Source organism: Herpailurus yagouaroundi, unplaced genomic scaffold (assembly GCF_014898765.1).
Source record: "Herpailurus yagouaroundi ecotype Mexico unplaced genomic scaffold, PumYag 159, whole genome shotgun sequence".
Lineage (NCBI taxonomy): Eukaryota > Metazoa > Chordata > Mammalia > Carnivora > Felidae > Herpailurus > Herpailurus yagouaroundi.
The window spans coordinates 6,426,237-6,440,110 of record NW_024412400.1 but is presented as its reverse complement, the minus strand read 5'-3'; the positions used below and the strand labels follow the sequence as shown (position 1 = coordinate 6,440,110).

Here is a 13,874-nt window from a genome sequence, read left to right as displayed (position 1 = left end):
ATTTTTTAAATTTATTTGTGTTATTTATTATTTTTTATGTTTGTTTATTTTTGAAAGAGAGAGCACGAGCCGGGGAAGGGCAGAGACAGAAGGGGACACAGGATCCAAAGCGGGCTCTGTGTTGACAGCAGGGAGCCCGACGTGGGGCTCGAATTAACAAACTGTGAGATCAAATCATGATCTGAGCTGAAGTCAGGCATTTAACCCAGGTGCCCCTTAAATTTATTAAAAAAAAATTTTTTTTTAACGTTTATTTATTTTTTTGAGACAGAGAGAGACAGAGCACGAACAGGGGAGGGTCAGAGAGAGGGAGACACAGAATCCGAAACAGGCTCCAGGCTCTGAGATGTCAGCACAGAGCCCGACGCGGGGCTCGAACTCACGGACCGCGAGATCATGACCTGAGCTGAAGTCGGCCGCTCAACTGACTGAGCCATCCAGGCGCCCCTTAAATTTATTTTTAAATGTTTATCTCCTTTTGAGAGAGAGAGAGAGACAGAGCTCGAGCAGGGGAGGCACAAAGAGAGAGGGAGACACAGAATCTGAAGCAGCCTCTAGGCTCTGAGCTGTCAGCACAGCACCCGATGCGGGGCTCGAACCCACGACCCATGAGATCATGACCTGAGCCGAAGTTGGATGCTTAACCGACTGAGCCTCCCAAGCGCCCCTAGAAGTATAATTTCTAACTTTGCTTCTGCTTCCAGGAAACACAAAAGCAATTCTAGTGCTCCAAAGCAGGCATCCTAAATGCACGGCAAACGCCTCCCCCCACCCCACCGGAGGACCTCTATCCGGTTCTGCCTGACCCAGTGTCCTGTTCCGTATAATGCTTCACAGTACGAACTGCCTCAGATCCTTCAGCAAGGAGGCAAGCTATACATCCTCTGAGGTAGGAGGGCGGTAGGGGTCTCTACCAGCAACAGCAGGGGTGCAGTGGCTCTCAAGGACAAGCATTCCCTCCAGGGGAGCCCCACACCACTGCCCCACAGCCGCCCCGCACGCCGCATGGAGGCTGCTACATACAAACCTGGCCGGCCCCAGACAGGGCGAGGACTTGAGAGAAGTCAAAGCCCGAGGCCTTCATCCTCTCCAAGATGATATCCAAAGCCTGAGAAGACAAACAGAGCCCACCGTGACTGTCCTGAACCACTGAGTCAGGCAAGCCCACGAGCCTCCACACTGAAACATAAATGTTCGCCATCACCCCGGAGATGAAGAAGAGCTGATGGCCTGGGATACGTAGGCACTAGAATAATTAACCAAAGTAGAGATCAACCAAACGAAAAGGTGAAGTAGCGTAAACATAGTTTAAATAGACGGAATCAGAAACCACCGGTCCTCAAATTCTGCTTCTCCGATTTGTGACTTCCAAGCACTTGGCAAGAACAAGGTGGATCATACTGTGGTTTCTTTCCTCTGCATTTTCAACCCACCGGACCAGTGGTCTGACTTCACTGCAACAGAGAAGTGAAGAGTGACGTAGACGGCCCCGTCAGAGTGGGGACCAGGCCTAGACTCCCCACGTCCAGGAGCACCAGGCTGGAAGGAGTAGGCGGAGATGGTCGCCACTTGTCCCAATCCCCGTTCCACCCTCTACCATCTGGGTGCAATCTTCTTTTTTTGCAAGACCCAAGCGTGGGATAAACGGTGCTGCCCAGAAGAACCTGACACTTGCCCTAAGGTTTCAGGGCAGGATTAGAGATTCACCCCAGGCTGCAATTCCCTTGAGGACAGAGCAGCCCCTGGAGCTCTGACCCAACTTCACCATCCCCTCCCTATGCTGGGAGGGCTCCTTTCACAGCCCTGGCTGTGGCTGCCAACTTGGCCCCCCTGGCCAAACCTCAGGCAGGGAGTGGGGCACCCCTGGAACGGGGACTGGCGAAGCCAGAACAGGTCCAGTCCTGACGGGCCTGCTCACGATTAGAAATCTCGTGGCCCCACCCCCAAGCCTGGCTCTCTATCCAGTGCTCGCTACCCCAAGTTAAAGCCTTGGCCTATCAGAAGCCCCCGGCATTATCAGTAGAACCTCTAGATCAACTCTTGCCTGTCACGCCCACCGTCCCTTGGTCTGGGGCTCAGCCCTAACAAGTACATTCTGGCTGGCCTGTCTGGTGGAAATCTGTCCTTTACCCCAATCCTCCAGGATGAGTCAGGGTCAAGTTGATAAAATGTTTAAAAATCACACCAATCGTCCCAACAGAAAGAATTCGGTGTAGGGAATTAATTGCTTAGACCAGTGTTGGAGGCCTGAGCAAGCTTTGGTGGACACGTTAAGGACAGCCTTTAGCTGGCTCCCAGTTGTAGGGTCTCGGGACCCCTGAGGCAGACTCCAGCCCTATGATGGTGGTCTGTACTGGCCATACCCCTGGTCCTGCGGCTTCACGGGTCGCCCATATTTGGCTATAGGTATCTTCCTTTCTCGTTGGTCCTGAGCAGGCAGGCCTGTCTTGGGGTCCAGCGGAACCTGACTGGTCAGGTCATAAGCCACCGTTGAGAAGTTCCCCTGCTTCAAGAGCTGAGGATTCTGGGGGCTGAGCACGAAGACACCAGTGCTGTGTCTGGATCTCGGGGTAAAAGGGAGGCCACAGGGCCTGCCTGCAGAGTGTCTGGCAAAGGTTTGGGAAGGCGGCATTCTGAAGGTGCTTACTCACTGGCAGGACTTGCAAGTTCTCAGCACCAGACCTACAAGCCCTGTGCGTGTCCTCTTGGCTCAAGAGGACCAGTTGAGGCTGAGTCTAGCCTTAGGAACCATGCAGACTCCATCTCCCAGTGAAGACTTGTGCTCAACAGAGGGCTTCCCAGTAAATCAGCAAGTCCGCCAGTGAGACAGGCTGGGGCCAGGAGAAGGTCAGGGATCCCTATGCTTACCCGGACCCACATCAGGACTGGAGATGTCACTGTCAGCCCATCCTCATGAACGTGAACTCCACCCTGAGTCCTACAAGGAGAATAAGACAGAGTGTCGGCAGAGCCTTGGGCAGGGGTGCAGTGGGGGGCAGACCCCGGATCCCTCCAATGGAAGAAGAAATGCCCTTTCCCCAACCTCGACGGGAACTCTAAACTGAACAAGACTGAACAGTGCTGGCAAGATGGAAAGAGAAGCCCCAACAATTGCTCAGTGGTGACGATTCTCAGAAGACACCAGCAAAAATATGCCTTCTAAAGAGGAAGGACTCACCCTGGAAGGCAGGCATGGCGTCACTTGGCACTGTGGCCACGAGGGAACTAGCAGGCGCAGGGCTGGATTAAAACCCTCCCAAGCCCACTGGGGCAGGCATGTGCTACCGAAGTGCTGTGTCTGCGGGAGAACTTCTTGGCTCTCAGACCAGGGAGTCCTTGGATTGCAAGCCTGGAGAGTTAGCTGCCTGGGCCCCTCTCCAAAATCCAACCCTTTCAACTATGAGTTTAAAAAAAAAAAACAAAACAAAACTCAAAACGAAAACAGGCTCCAAATCCATACCAAGATGCTATTAGATAACCATGTGATCCAGACATTCTATGCCTAATTACCAGCCAAGAGAAATGAAAGTATACGTTCACAGACAGGTTTGTATACAAGTTTTCATAGCAGCCTTATTTGTAACAGTAGAAAACTGGAGTCAGCTTAGGTATCCCTAAGCAAGTGAATGGATAAATTGTGGTGCGTGTGTTACACACACCAGCAGGGATCGTGCTGAGTGAAGGAAGCCAGACACAAAAGAGTACATATTACGTGATGCCATTTATATAACTTGCTAGAAAATGCAAATCCACCTGTTTTGTGGTTTCCCAAGTCCAGTGGGGGAGGAAAGGACAGAATGCAAAGGGGCACAAAGAATCTTAGGAGTGATGCAGATGGTCTGTATCTTGACTTTGGTGGTACTTTCACAGCTATAGGTCTGCCTCTATCAAAAGGCACTGAGATTGTACATTTTAATGGATGCCCTTTTTTTGTACACAAGTTATACTCAATAATACTGATATTTTTAAAAAAGATACTGTTAGGGAAAAAAGTGAGAAAGAGCAGCAAACTTTCCCATAGACAAAAGGGGCGCTCAGGTGGCTCAGTCAGTGAAGCGATGACGGCTCAGGCCATGATGTCATGCTTCATGAGATGGAGCCACACGTCGGGCTCTGAGCTGACAGTGTAGAGCCTACCTGGGTTTCTCTCTCCCCTTCTCTCTCCCCCTCACTCGCTGATGCTCTCTGACTCTTTCTCAGAATAAATAAACTTAAAAAAAAAAAAAAAAAAAGAAACTTGTTGGGGCGCCTGGGTGGCTCCGTCGGTTGAGCATCTGACCTCGGCTCGGGTCATGATCTCGCGGTCTGTGAGTTCGAGCCCCACATCAGGCTCTGTGCTGACAGCTCAGAGCCTGGAGCCTGCTTCGGATTCTGTGTCTCCTTCTCTCTCTGCCCCTCCCCCACCCACGCTCTGTCTCTCTCTCTCTGTCAAAAATAAATAAACTTAAAAAAACAAAACAAAAAAAAAAAAAAAAACTTGTCGGGGCACCTGGGTGGCTCAGTCAGTTAAGCATCTGACTCTTGACCTAAGCTCAGGTCATGATCTCACAGTTGGTGAGTTCTAGTCCCGCGTTGGGCTCAGCACTGATGGTGCAGAGCTTGTTTGGGATTCTCTTTCTCTGCCGTCTCTCTCTCTCTCTCTCTCTCTCTCAAAATAAATAAATAAAGTTTAAAAAAAAAAAAACTTGTTAAAAAAAATCACACATTACATAAATTCCTTTATAAGGAATGTTCAGAATAGGCAAACCCATAGAGACAGAGTAGACTGGTTGCAAGAACTGTAGGAGGAGAGATAGGGAGTGACAGCTAATGGATACAGGGCTTCTTTCTTAGGTGATGAAAACGTTCTAAAATTAAAGAGTGGAGACTGTTACATAGTTCTGTGAACATATTGAAAACCACTGCACTGGACATTTCATTTCATTTCCTTCCTTCCTTCCTTCCTTCCTTCCTTCCTTCCTTCCTTCCTTTCATTTCCTTCCTTCCTTCCTTCCTTCCTTCCTTCCTTCCTTCCTTCCTTCCTTAAGTAGGCTCCACGCTTAGCATGGAGCCCAAGGCGGAGCTTGAACTCACGACCCTGAGATCAAGAGTTGGACGCTTAACTGACTGAGCCACCCAGCTGCCCCCTGAATTGTACATTTTATTTATTTACTTTTAATTTTTTTTAATGTCTATTTATTATTAAGAGACAGAGAGACACAGAGCATGAGCATGGGAGGGGTAGAGAGAGGAGACACAGAACCCAAAGCAGGCTCCAGACTCCGAGCTGCCAGCACAGACCCCCGACGCGGAGCTCGAACTCGCAAACTGAGAGATCAGGACCTGAGCCGACATCAGTCGCCCAACCAACTGAGCCACCCAGGCGCCCTTTGTACATTTGAAAAGAGTGAATTCTTTGCTATGTGAATTGTGTCACAAGAGCTTTTCTTTTCTTTTCTTTTTTTCTTTCTTCCTTTCTTTCTTTCAGCAAGGCCTTCTTGAGACTTAGGTTTAGAACTGGCACAATGGTACTTCCTTCACATTCTCTATTGGTTAAAATCAACAGGTCAGGAAAGGACTCCATCTCTTGACTGAAGGAGGTACCAAGTCACATCGCAAAGGGCCTGGGGAATAATGGTCTTTTCTGCAATATATCCCAACATGCACAATCCACATGTCAAATATATTAAAACACACGTGAAGTACAGGCACCTTGGTGGGTCAGTTGGTTGGGCATCCGATTTTGGCTCGGGTTCATGATCTTGTAGTTTGTGGGTTTGGGTCCCGCATTGGGCTCTGCACTGACAGGGCAGAGTCTGCTTGGGATTCTCTCTCTGCCCCTCCCCCACCTCTTCTCTCTCTCACTCCCTTTCAAAATAAATAAATCAACAAAAGAAAATACATGTGAAGTATTCAAAAGAAGCCACGGACAAATGGAAACACAAAACGCGCGCTTAGCTAGGAAAACTCAATCTCACAAAGCTGTCAATTCTCTGCAAGTTAACATATAAATGTAGTATGATCTCAATAAAAATATTAACAATTTTGCTTTCTGGGACCTTAAAAGCTGATTCTAGAGTACATTATCAAAAAAGAACAGGAGGGGTACCTGGGTGGCTCAGTCAGTGGAGCATCTAGCTCTTGATTTCAGCTCATGTCATGATCCCAGGGTCATGGGAGCGAGCCCCATGTTGGGCTCTGTGCTGAGCATGGAACCTGCTTAAGATTCTCTATCTAAAATTAAGGGGTGGGGGTGGGGGGGAAAAAACAAGAAAGAATGGCTGTGGAAACTGAGAACGAAGAACAATCAAAGGGGACCAACAATTCCAGATATTAAATCATACTGTAAAGCTAGAATAACTAAAACAACATGTTACTAGCTCATGAACAGACCCACCAACCAATGGGCCAAAAGAAAACACTCAGAAAAAGACCTAAACACACACAGAAATTAGCATATAAAGCTGGCATCTCAAACACAGACTTCTAAAAAAAGGTGTCAAAACTGGAGAGTCATCGGGAAAAGACTGAAGCTGGAAATAAATGGCATGCCATGTACTTAGATAAACTCCAAATATTTTTATATAAAACTGAATCTTGCAAGAACCAGAAGAGAACAGCGGTGAATTCCTTCACAATCTTGGAATGAGGAAGGCCTTTGAAACTCTGACTCAACATCTAGAAGCAACAGGAAAAGACTGAGAAGTTCGGTGGCACAGGAAACAAAAGCCCATGTGTGGCCACGACCCAGTCGCAAATCAAAACAAACAAAAATCTGGGGAACCTATTTGCAATTCATTTAACGAGGAGATCGTTCCTCTAACATTTGAAGAGCTCCTAGAAATAATCAATCCATCAGAAAAATGGGCAAAGGTCATGAAAAACTTCACAGAAAAAAAAAAAATTCAACTAGCCCTTCAACATAGGAAAAGATGTCACCTTCATGCATAATAAGAGAAATGCAAAGTAAATCCACATAGAGGGACTACTTTCACCTCTCTGATTGGCACAGAACTAAAACTCTTTAACAACCACACCGCATTTAGGTGCTGTGGGAAACGCACTCTCATGCATTGTTGGTGGGGTACAAATCCATACAATCCCTATGGGAGGCAATCTGACCACATCTTCCAAAATCATACATCTATTTGCTCTTTGATCCAGCAATCGAGTTCCAAACTTTTATCCTGCAGATACACGGGCACATGTCTGTAAGGTAACTCACTTTTCACTGCAAAAACCTAAGGTCCTTCAGTTCTATCTACACAATGGAATACTATGCATCCTATAAAAAAGAACACAGAAGCTCTATGTACTGATGTGGAAACACAGGCAAATTATGTGAAACGAAGAAACCAAAGTACAGAATGGCGTGTACCGTACTTTTTTATCCGGAAACAAGGGAGACAATGAAAAGACTGACACCTGCTTATATTTTGATATAAAACACTGGAAAGATACACAAAAACCAATGAAAGTTCTCTGTCGAGGAGGGCAGGAGGGACAGATGAGATTCAGAAAAATTAAGACTTGTCACTACATGCCTTTTGTTTCCTTCAAATTATGTACCAAGTACCTGCAATGCCTATTAACAAAATAACTGTATTAAAACAACCGCTTTGGAAAAGAATTTGACAGTTTTAAAACCTACCCTACAACGTAACCATTCCTGAGTATTTCATTTCTAAGACAAATGAAAGCTTATGCTGACACCAAGACTTGTGTGTGAGTTTCACAGCCTCTTTATTGATAATAATAAAAAACTGGAAACAATCCAAATATCCCTCATCAAATGAATGGATAAGCCAACTGTGGTCCACCAAGCAATAAAAAGAACAAACTATTGGGGTGCCTGGGTGGTTCAGTCGGTGAAGTGTCCGACTCTTGATTTCAGTAGGTCACGATCTCATAGTTCTTAAGCTAGAGCCCCGTGTGAGGCTCTGTGCTGACAGCGCTGGGTCTGCTTGGGATTCTATCTTTCCCTCTCTGTTTGTGCCTCCTGCATGCATGCTCTCTCCTCTCAAAATAAATAAATGATCTTTAAAAAAAAAAGAAAGAAAAGAAAAAGAAAAGAAAAAGAAAAAGAAAAAGAAAGAAAAAGAAAAAGAAAAAGAAAAGGAAAAGGAAAAAGAAAAAAAAAGAAAAAGAAAAAGAAAAAGAAAAAGAAAAAGAAAAAGAAAAAGAAAAAGAAAAAGAAAAAAAGAAAAAGGAAGGGGCACCTGGGTGGCTCAGTCAGTTGAGTGTCTGACTTCAGCTCAGGTCATGATCCCACGGTTCATGGGTTCAAGCCCCATATCCGGCTCTGTGCTGACAGCTCAGAGCCCGGAGCCTGCTTCGGATTCTGTGTCTCCCTCTCTCTCTCTGTTCCTCCCCTGCTCAAGCTCTGACTCTCTCTGTCTCTCACAAGTAAATAAATGTTAAAAAAAAATGTTTTTGTGGGTTTTTTTGTTGTCTTTTGTTCATTTGTTTGTTTTTTAAAGGAAGAGCAGGGCACCTGGGTGGCTCAGTCAGTTGAATGTCCAACTCTTGATTTCAGTTCAGGTCATGATCTCAACGGTTCATGAGATTAAGCTCCAGGTTGGGCTCTGTGCTGCGGCTTGGGATTCTCTCTCTCCCTCTCTCTCTGTCTCTCCTCTGCTCTCTCTCAAAATAAATAACCTTAAAAAAAAAAAAAAAAAAAAGAACAAACTATTGATACACGTAACAACCTGGATGAATCTCAAAATGAATATACGGAGTTTTAAAAGTCAGACCAAAAAGACGGGGCACCTGAGTGGCTCAGGGTTAAGTGTCCAACTCTTAATCTCGGCTCAGATCTTGATCTCAGGGTCGTGAGTTCAAGCCCCACATTTGGCTCCATGCTGGGCATGAAGCCTACTTAAAAAAAAAAAAAAAAGTCAGATAAAAAAGAGTCTATTATTATGATTCCCTTTATCTAAAATTCCAGAAAGTGGAAACTAATCCATAGTGATAGAAAACTTATCAGTGGTTGCCAGGGGTTGGGGTTGGAGAAGAGGAATAAACTCAAAGGGGCACGAGAAAACTTTTGGGGGATGGAGATGTTCATTATCTTGATTCTGGTGATAGTTTTATAAAGGAACATCTATGTCAAAACTTATAAAGCTGTATATATTATACATATGCAATTTATCATAAGTTATATCTCAATAAAATTATAAAAATTAAAAAAAACAGTGGAGGAGGAATGAAGCAGATCTGTATATATCTGCTTTGAAAGATCTTAAAAATGTAACTGGATAAAAAAAGCAATACTGTATTTTGGGTATGGATAGCTTTTTTTTTTTTCTAATGGAGGGGACTGATTGACTCATTGAGTTGAAGACAGAGTGAGGTAGAATTTAAAAACTTGAAAGAATGGAAATCAAATGACTTATGTTTTCATACCGTCATATGGAATTGAAGTAAAAATCCAGACCATAAAGACAGCTGGAAGATCTGGAGGTGAAACAACATCCTTCTAAATAACACACGAATCAAAAAAGTCTCAAGCGAAACGAAAAAAATATTTTGAGGGGCGCCTGGGTGGCTCAGTCGGTTGAGCATCTGACTTCGGCTCACATCATGATCTCGTGGTTTGTGAGTTCGAGCCCCGCGTCGGGCTCTGTGCTGACAGCTCAGAGCCCGGAGCCTGCTTCGGATTCTGTGTCTCCCTCTCTCTCTGCCCCTTCCCTGCTCGTGCTCTGTCTCTCTTTCTCTCTCAAAAATAAACATTAAAAAAATATCTATTTTGAACCAAATAAAAATGAATATATAACATCAAAGTCTGTGGAATACAGCAAAAGCAATTCTTAGAGGGGCATTTATAGCATTAAATGCAAATATTTAGAAAAGAAAAGCTAAGATTAAAAATCTAAGCTTCCACTTCAGGAAACTAGAGAAAGAAAAGCAACGTAAGCGGACAGCCAGCAGAAGAAAAAAAAACCCTAAAAAATGACAGCACAAATCAGTGAAAAATGGAAAGAGGAAAACAGTAGAGAAAAATCAACAAAACCAAAAGCTGCCTTTTCAAAAAGATCATTAACGTGATGAACCTCTAGCCAGACACACCAAGACAAAAAGAGAGAAGACACAAATCATCAATATCAGAATAACAGAAGGGTCATCACTACTGATCCCATAGACATCCGAGGAAAAGAAAGGAATAGTATGAAGATCTCTATGGCCACACATTTTATAGCTTAGATGAAATGAACCAATGCCCTGAAAGACACAAGCTACCAAAACTCAAACACATGTGGCCTGTAGTGATAGAAAAGAATACAAACGCAAGATGGTTTCCAACCGCAGCTCAAAGGAGGCACATCAGCTAAGGGGGAAGGAAAGATGGTTAACACAACGTGATCAGCAGTGGGTGCTGCACAAAGAGCCAGCAGGGAAGTGATATCTTTTACTCTAATGTCTATTTATTTTGAGAGCGAGAGCACACATGAACAGGGGAGGGGAGAGGGAGAGCACCCCAAGCATGAGGCACACCGCCAGGGCAGAGTCCAGCAGCACGAACTCAGAGTCCGACACTTAATGGACTGAGCCCCCCAGGTGCCCCTAAAGATTTTATTTCTAAGTAATCTCTACACCAATGCCAAGCTCAAACTCACAACCCCGAGTTCAAGAGTTGCACGCTCCACCGACTGAGCCAGCCAGGCGCCCTGGAAATGATATCTAAACGTCGTTTAGGGGCGCCTGGGTGGCTCAGTTGGTTAAGCATTCCACTCTGATTTCGGCTCAGGTCATGATCGCCCGGGGTTCGCCCCCGACCCTGCGCTGACAGGGTGGAGCCTGCTTGGGGTTCTCCCTTCCCCTCTCTCTTTGCCCCTCCCCAGCAGGCATGCGTGCACTCTCTCTCTCCCCAAATAAACAATCCTTAAAAAAATAATAAAAAATAAAATAGTCGTGGAGGAACACGTCCACCAGGACCTCTCAGAGCCACCTCAGAATCAACAAGTCCACAGCTGTTAGGGATTATATCCCCCCCCCCCCCCCCCCCGCCCCTGCAAATTCCTGTGTTGAAGTCCTAACCCCCAGTACCTCGGAACATGACTGCATTTGGACAAAGAGCCTTGAAAAAGGCAATTAACTTGCAATGACATTATTAGGGTGGACCCTAATCCTGCATGACTGGTGTCCTTATAAAAGTAGACTGGGACACAAACACAGTGGAGACACCAGGGATGCACAGGCAGAGGACGACCATGTGACAGGCAGCAAGAAGGTAGCCATCATCTGCAAACCCAGGAGAGAGGCCTCGGAGGAAACTAACCCTGCCGGCACCTCGACCTCACACGTCCAGGCTCCAGAACCGAAGCAAAATTAACTTCTGTTGCTTAAGACGCACAGTCTGGGGCATTTTGTTCTGGTAGCCCTACCACACTTTCACAACAGCCAAACTCATCATCTTCCTCCCCCAGATCAGTTCTCTTCCACAGTCTACCAACCATCCAGAAACCTCACCTTCACATCTCACATTCAACCCTGCACCAAGCCCTATCAATTTTACCACCCAGCCCTCTCCTCCAAGACACTATCATTTCCCATCCAGAAGATCTGGAGAAATCTCAATGGCCTCTCAGCATGCACTCTGACCAATACCCAACTGCTCTCCCATTGCACCCAGATCTTTTCAAAACACAAATACAACCAGGTCATGCCTTACCCCCATCCGTATGGCCCTTCAGTGGCCGTCCACGGCTTTTAGGATAAACACAAACTGTGTACCAAGGTTTATGTAGCTGGGCACAGCCTCTACCTCCCTCTCTATTCCCCAGCCACACTGGCCTTCTTCAATTCCCTGAATAAGCAGTGCTCTTTCTTGCTACAGGGCCTTTGCACGCACCGTTCCTTCTGCCTGGAATGCTGCCTCCCTTCCATCACCTGGCTAACCCTACTCACCCAGACCTTGGCTCAAGCACTACGTCCTTAGGGACCCTCCCTGACCACCCCCCCCCCCAAGTCTGGGTCACATTCCTTTATAATAAACATTTGGAGAAGTAAGTCCCTTTCCTTTAATAGCGTTCTCTGAGTTTATAACTAAATACTCTTCTGTGAGATTCTTTGATTGATATCAGTCTCCCCTACTCAACGGGAAGCTCTGGGGGAGTAAGCACCACGTCTCTGTTTGGTTCACCATCAAATCCCAGTACCCAGCACGGTGCCTGACACGAAGTAAGTCTCAACTGATACCTACTGCATGCATGGTTAATGAGTGCACGGAATTGGGAAGGAATGGAGGAAAACTCATTCCAGGAAGACACACACAAGATGCTGAGAGGCCTACCAAGACTTCTGCAGTTTGATGAAGCCAGATCTACAGATCCCAACTCTTAGGTTCTTGGACTCAATTCTAACGTGGCAGGGGTTGGGAGGGGATGGGAGGCCCCTACACACAACACCAAACAATTCTCAGACACCAGCAGATGGTCTGAGATGATCAACTTCCGCAGGTTAAGGGTTCAGTCCTACAGGACTGCCCTCCCCACCCACTTCAGATGCCAGGCCCAGGCCCCAGGCTATTACCTTCTGATCAAACAGCTACAGATGGGGGGTTCCAATGACCTTAGGTTCTTTTAATGTGCTTGAGCAGCTCACAGAAGTCAGGGAAATTAAAGGACGTGATAAAGGACACAGTCAGATGAAGAGATAACATAGGGCGAGGTATGGGGAAAGGGCACCGAGCTTCCATAACCTTTCCAGGCACTCCACTCTGCCCAATCTCCACTTGTCAACCAATCCAGAAGCTCTCTGAACCCAGTCCTTTTGGGTTCTTATTAAGACTTCATTACAAAGTCATTACAAGGTCAATGACTAAGTCATTGGCCACTGGCCATTGGCCATTGAACCTCTGGCTGAAAATTCCAACCCTTTAAAGACAATCTTTAATCTTCTTGGCAACCAGCCCCAGCCCCTGGGTGGGGTCCAAAAGTCATCTTCATTAATGTAACAAAAGACACCTTTATGCCTCTCAACCCTTAGGAATTTCCAAGAGGTTTAGGAGCTGTGAGCCAGGAACTGTGGATGCAGACCAAAGGCACAGGAGAAATATATTTTGACCGTCTAAACGACCAAACACGTATTTTTTTGCAAATCACAATCTCACACCAGAAGAGTGTGGCTCATGAATATAAAAGGTGGAGGGAGGACCCCAAAACCAACCCTCCCCCACACATCCCCTGGGTACATACCCGAATTCTAGAAGGTCTCTGTCAAAATGCGCACTGTCCTCATAGAACACATTCAGCTCTGCGTCAACAGCAACAACTTTCACCTGGAAGGGATTTTTAAAAATGGTGTATAGAATTTGCCACAGCAAAGGAGCCCCCTGGCACTCCACGCCCAGTCTGAAGGCACATTTTGAATCTGCAGAGCCCTGGGAGCGGCACAACCCGTCCTCGGGCCAGCAGCGCTGGGTACGCCGACCCGGACACGCCGGGGTCAACCACGGGAGGAACAAAGTTCACGTGTACAGCGTGCCCACTCCACTGAAACAAGTTTCAGGCGGTGATCCGGTTCCAGGTCACTGGTTATGCCTGTGTGCCTGTCTACCCGTCTGGGTGTTCTCGAGTCTTAGGCGGCCGAGTTCCCTCGGGTCCCTGTCCCTCGGGCGCCCGCACCGACGCGCGAGCCCCCTCCGGGACCCCGGCCGCGCTGCGCGCTTCCCGCTACGCGCCCGCGGGATCCCGGCGGGGGCGCCCGCCGTTTCCGGGAGGGCCGGGGTCCAGGCCGGGTCGCGGTCGCATCTTGAGAGCGGGCGGCACGGGTAAGGCGTCTCGGTGGAGGGGACGCCGATCCCCCGGGGGAACCCGAGAGGGAAGCGCGCCCGCGGCTCGGCCCCAGCGTTCCCCGCGCCCGGGTCCCGCCAGTCCGACCCCGCGTCGCGGAGG

At 47.1% G+C, this 13,874-nt stretch overlaps 1 protein-coding gene across 3 annotated transcripts in view; it reads right to left on the bottom strand.

The window, feature by feature from the left end:
• Positions 1-13,393, bottom strand: part of XYLB (xylulokinase) — a 57,063-nt gene extending 43,670 nt beyond the window's left edge. Inside the window, exons 1-3 of one of the 3 annotated variants that reach the window (XM_040479810.1) lie at positions 13,176-13,393; positions 2,869-2,938; positions 1,028-1,108 (exon numbers count right to left, since the gene is read on the bottom strand). In XM_040479810.1, coding sequence (XP_040335744.1) covers positions 1,028-1,108; positions 2,869-2,880 — 93 coding nt within the window. In that variant the 5' untranslated portion in view covers positions 2,881-2,938; positions 13,176-13,393. The remainder of the gene's footprint in view (positions 1-1,027; positions 1,109-2,868; positions 2,939-13,175) is intronic. The other 2 variants (XM_040479808.1, XM_040479809.1) reach the window with 2 other exon arrangements.
• Between the last annotated feature and the right edge of the window lie 481 nt (positions 13,394-13,874).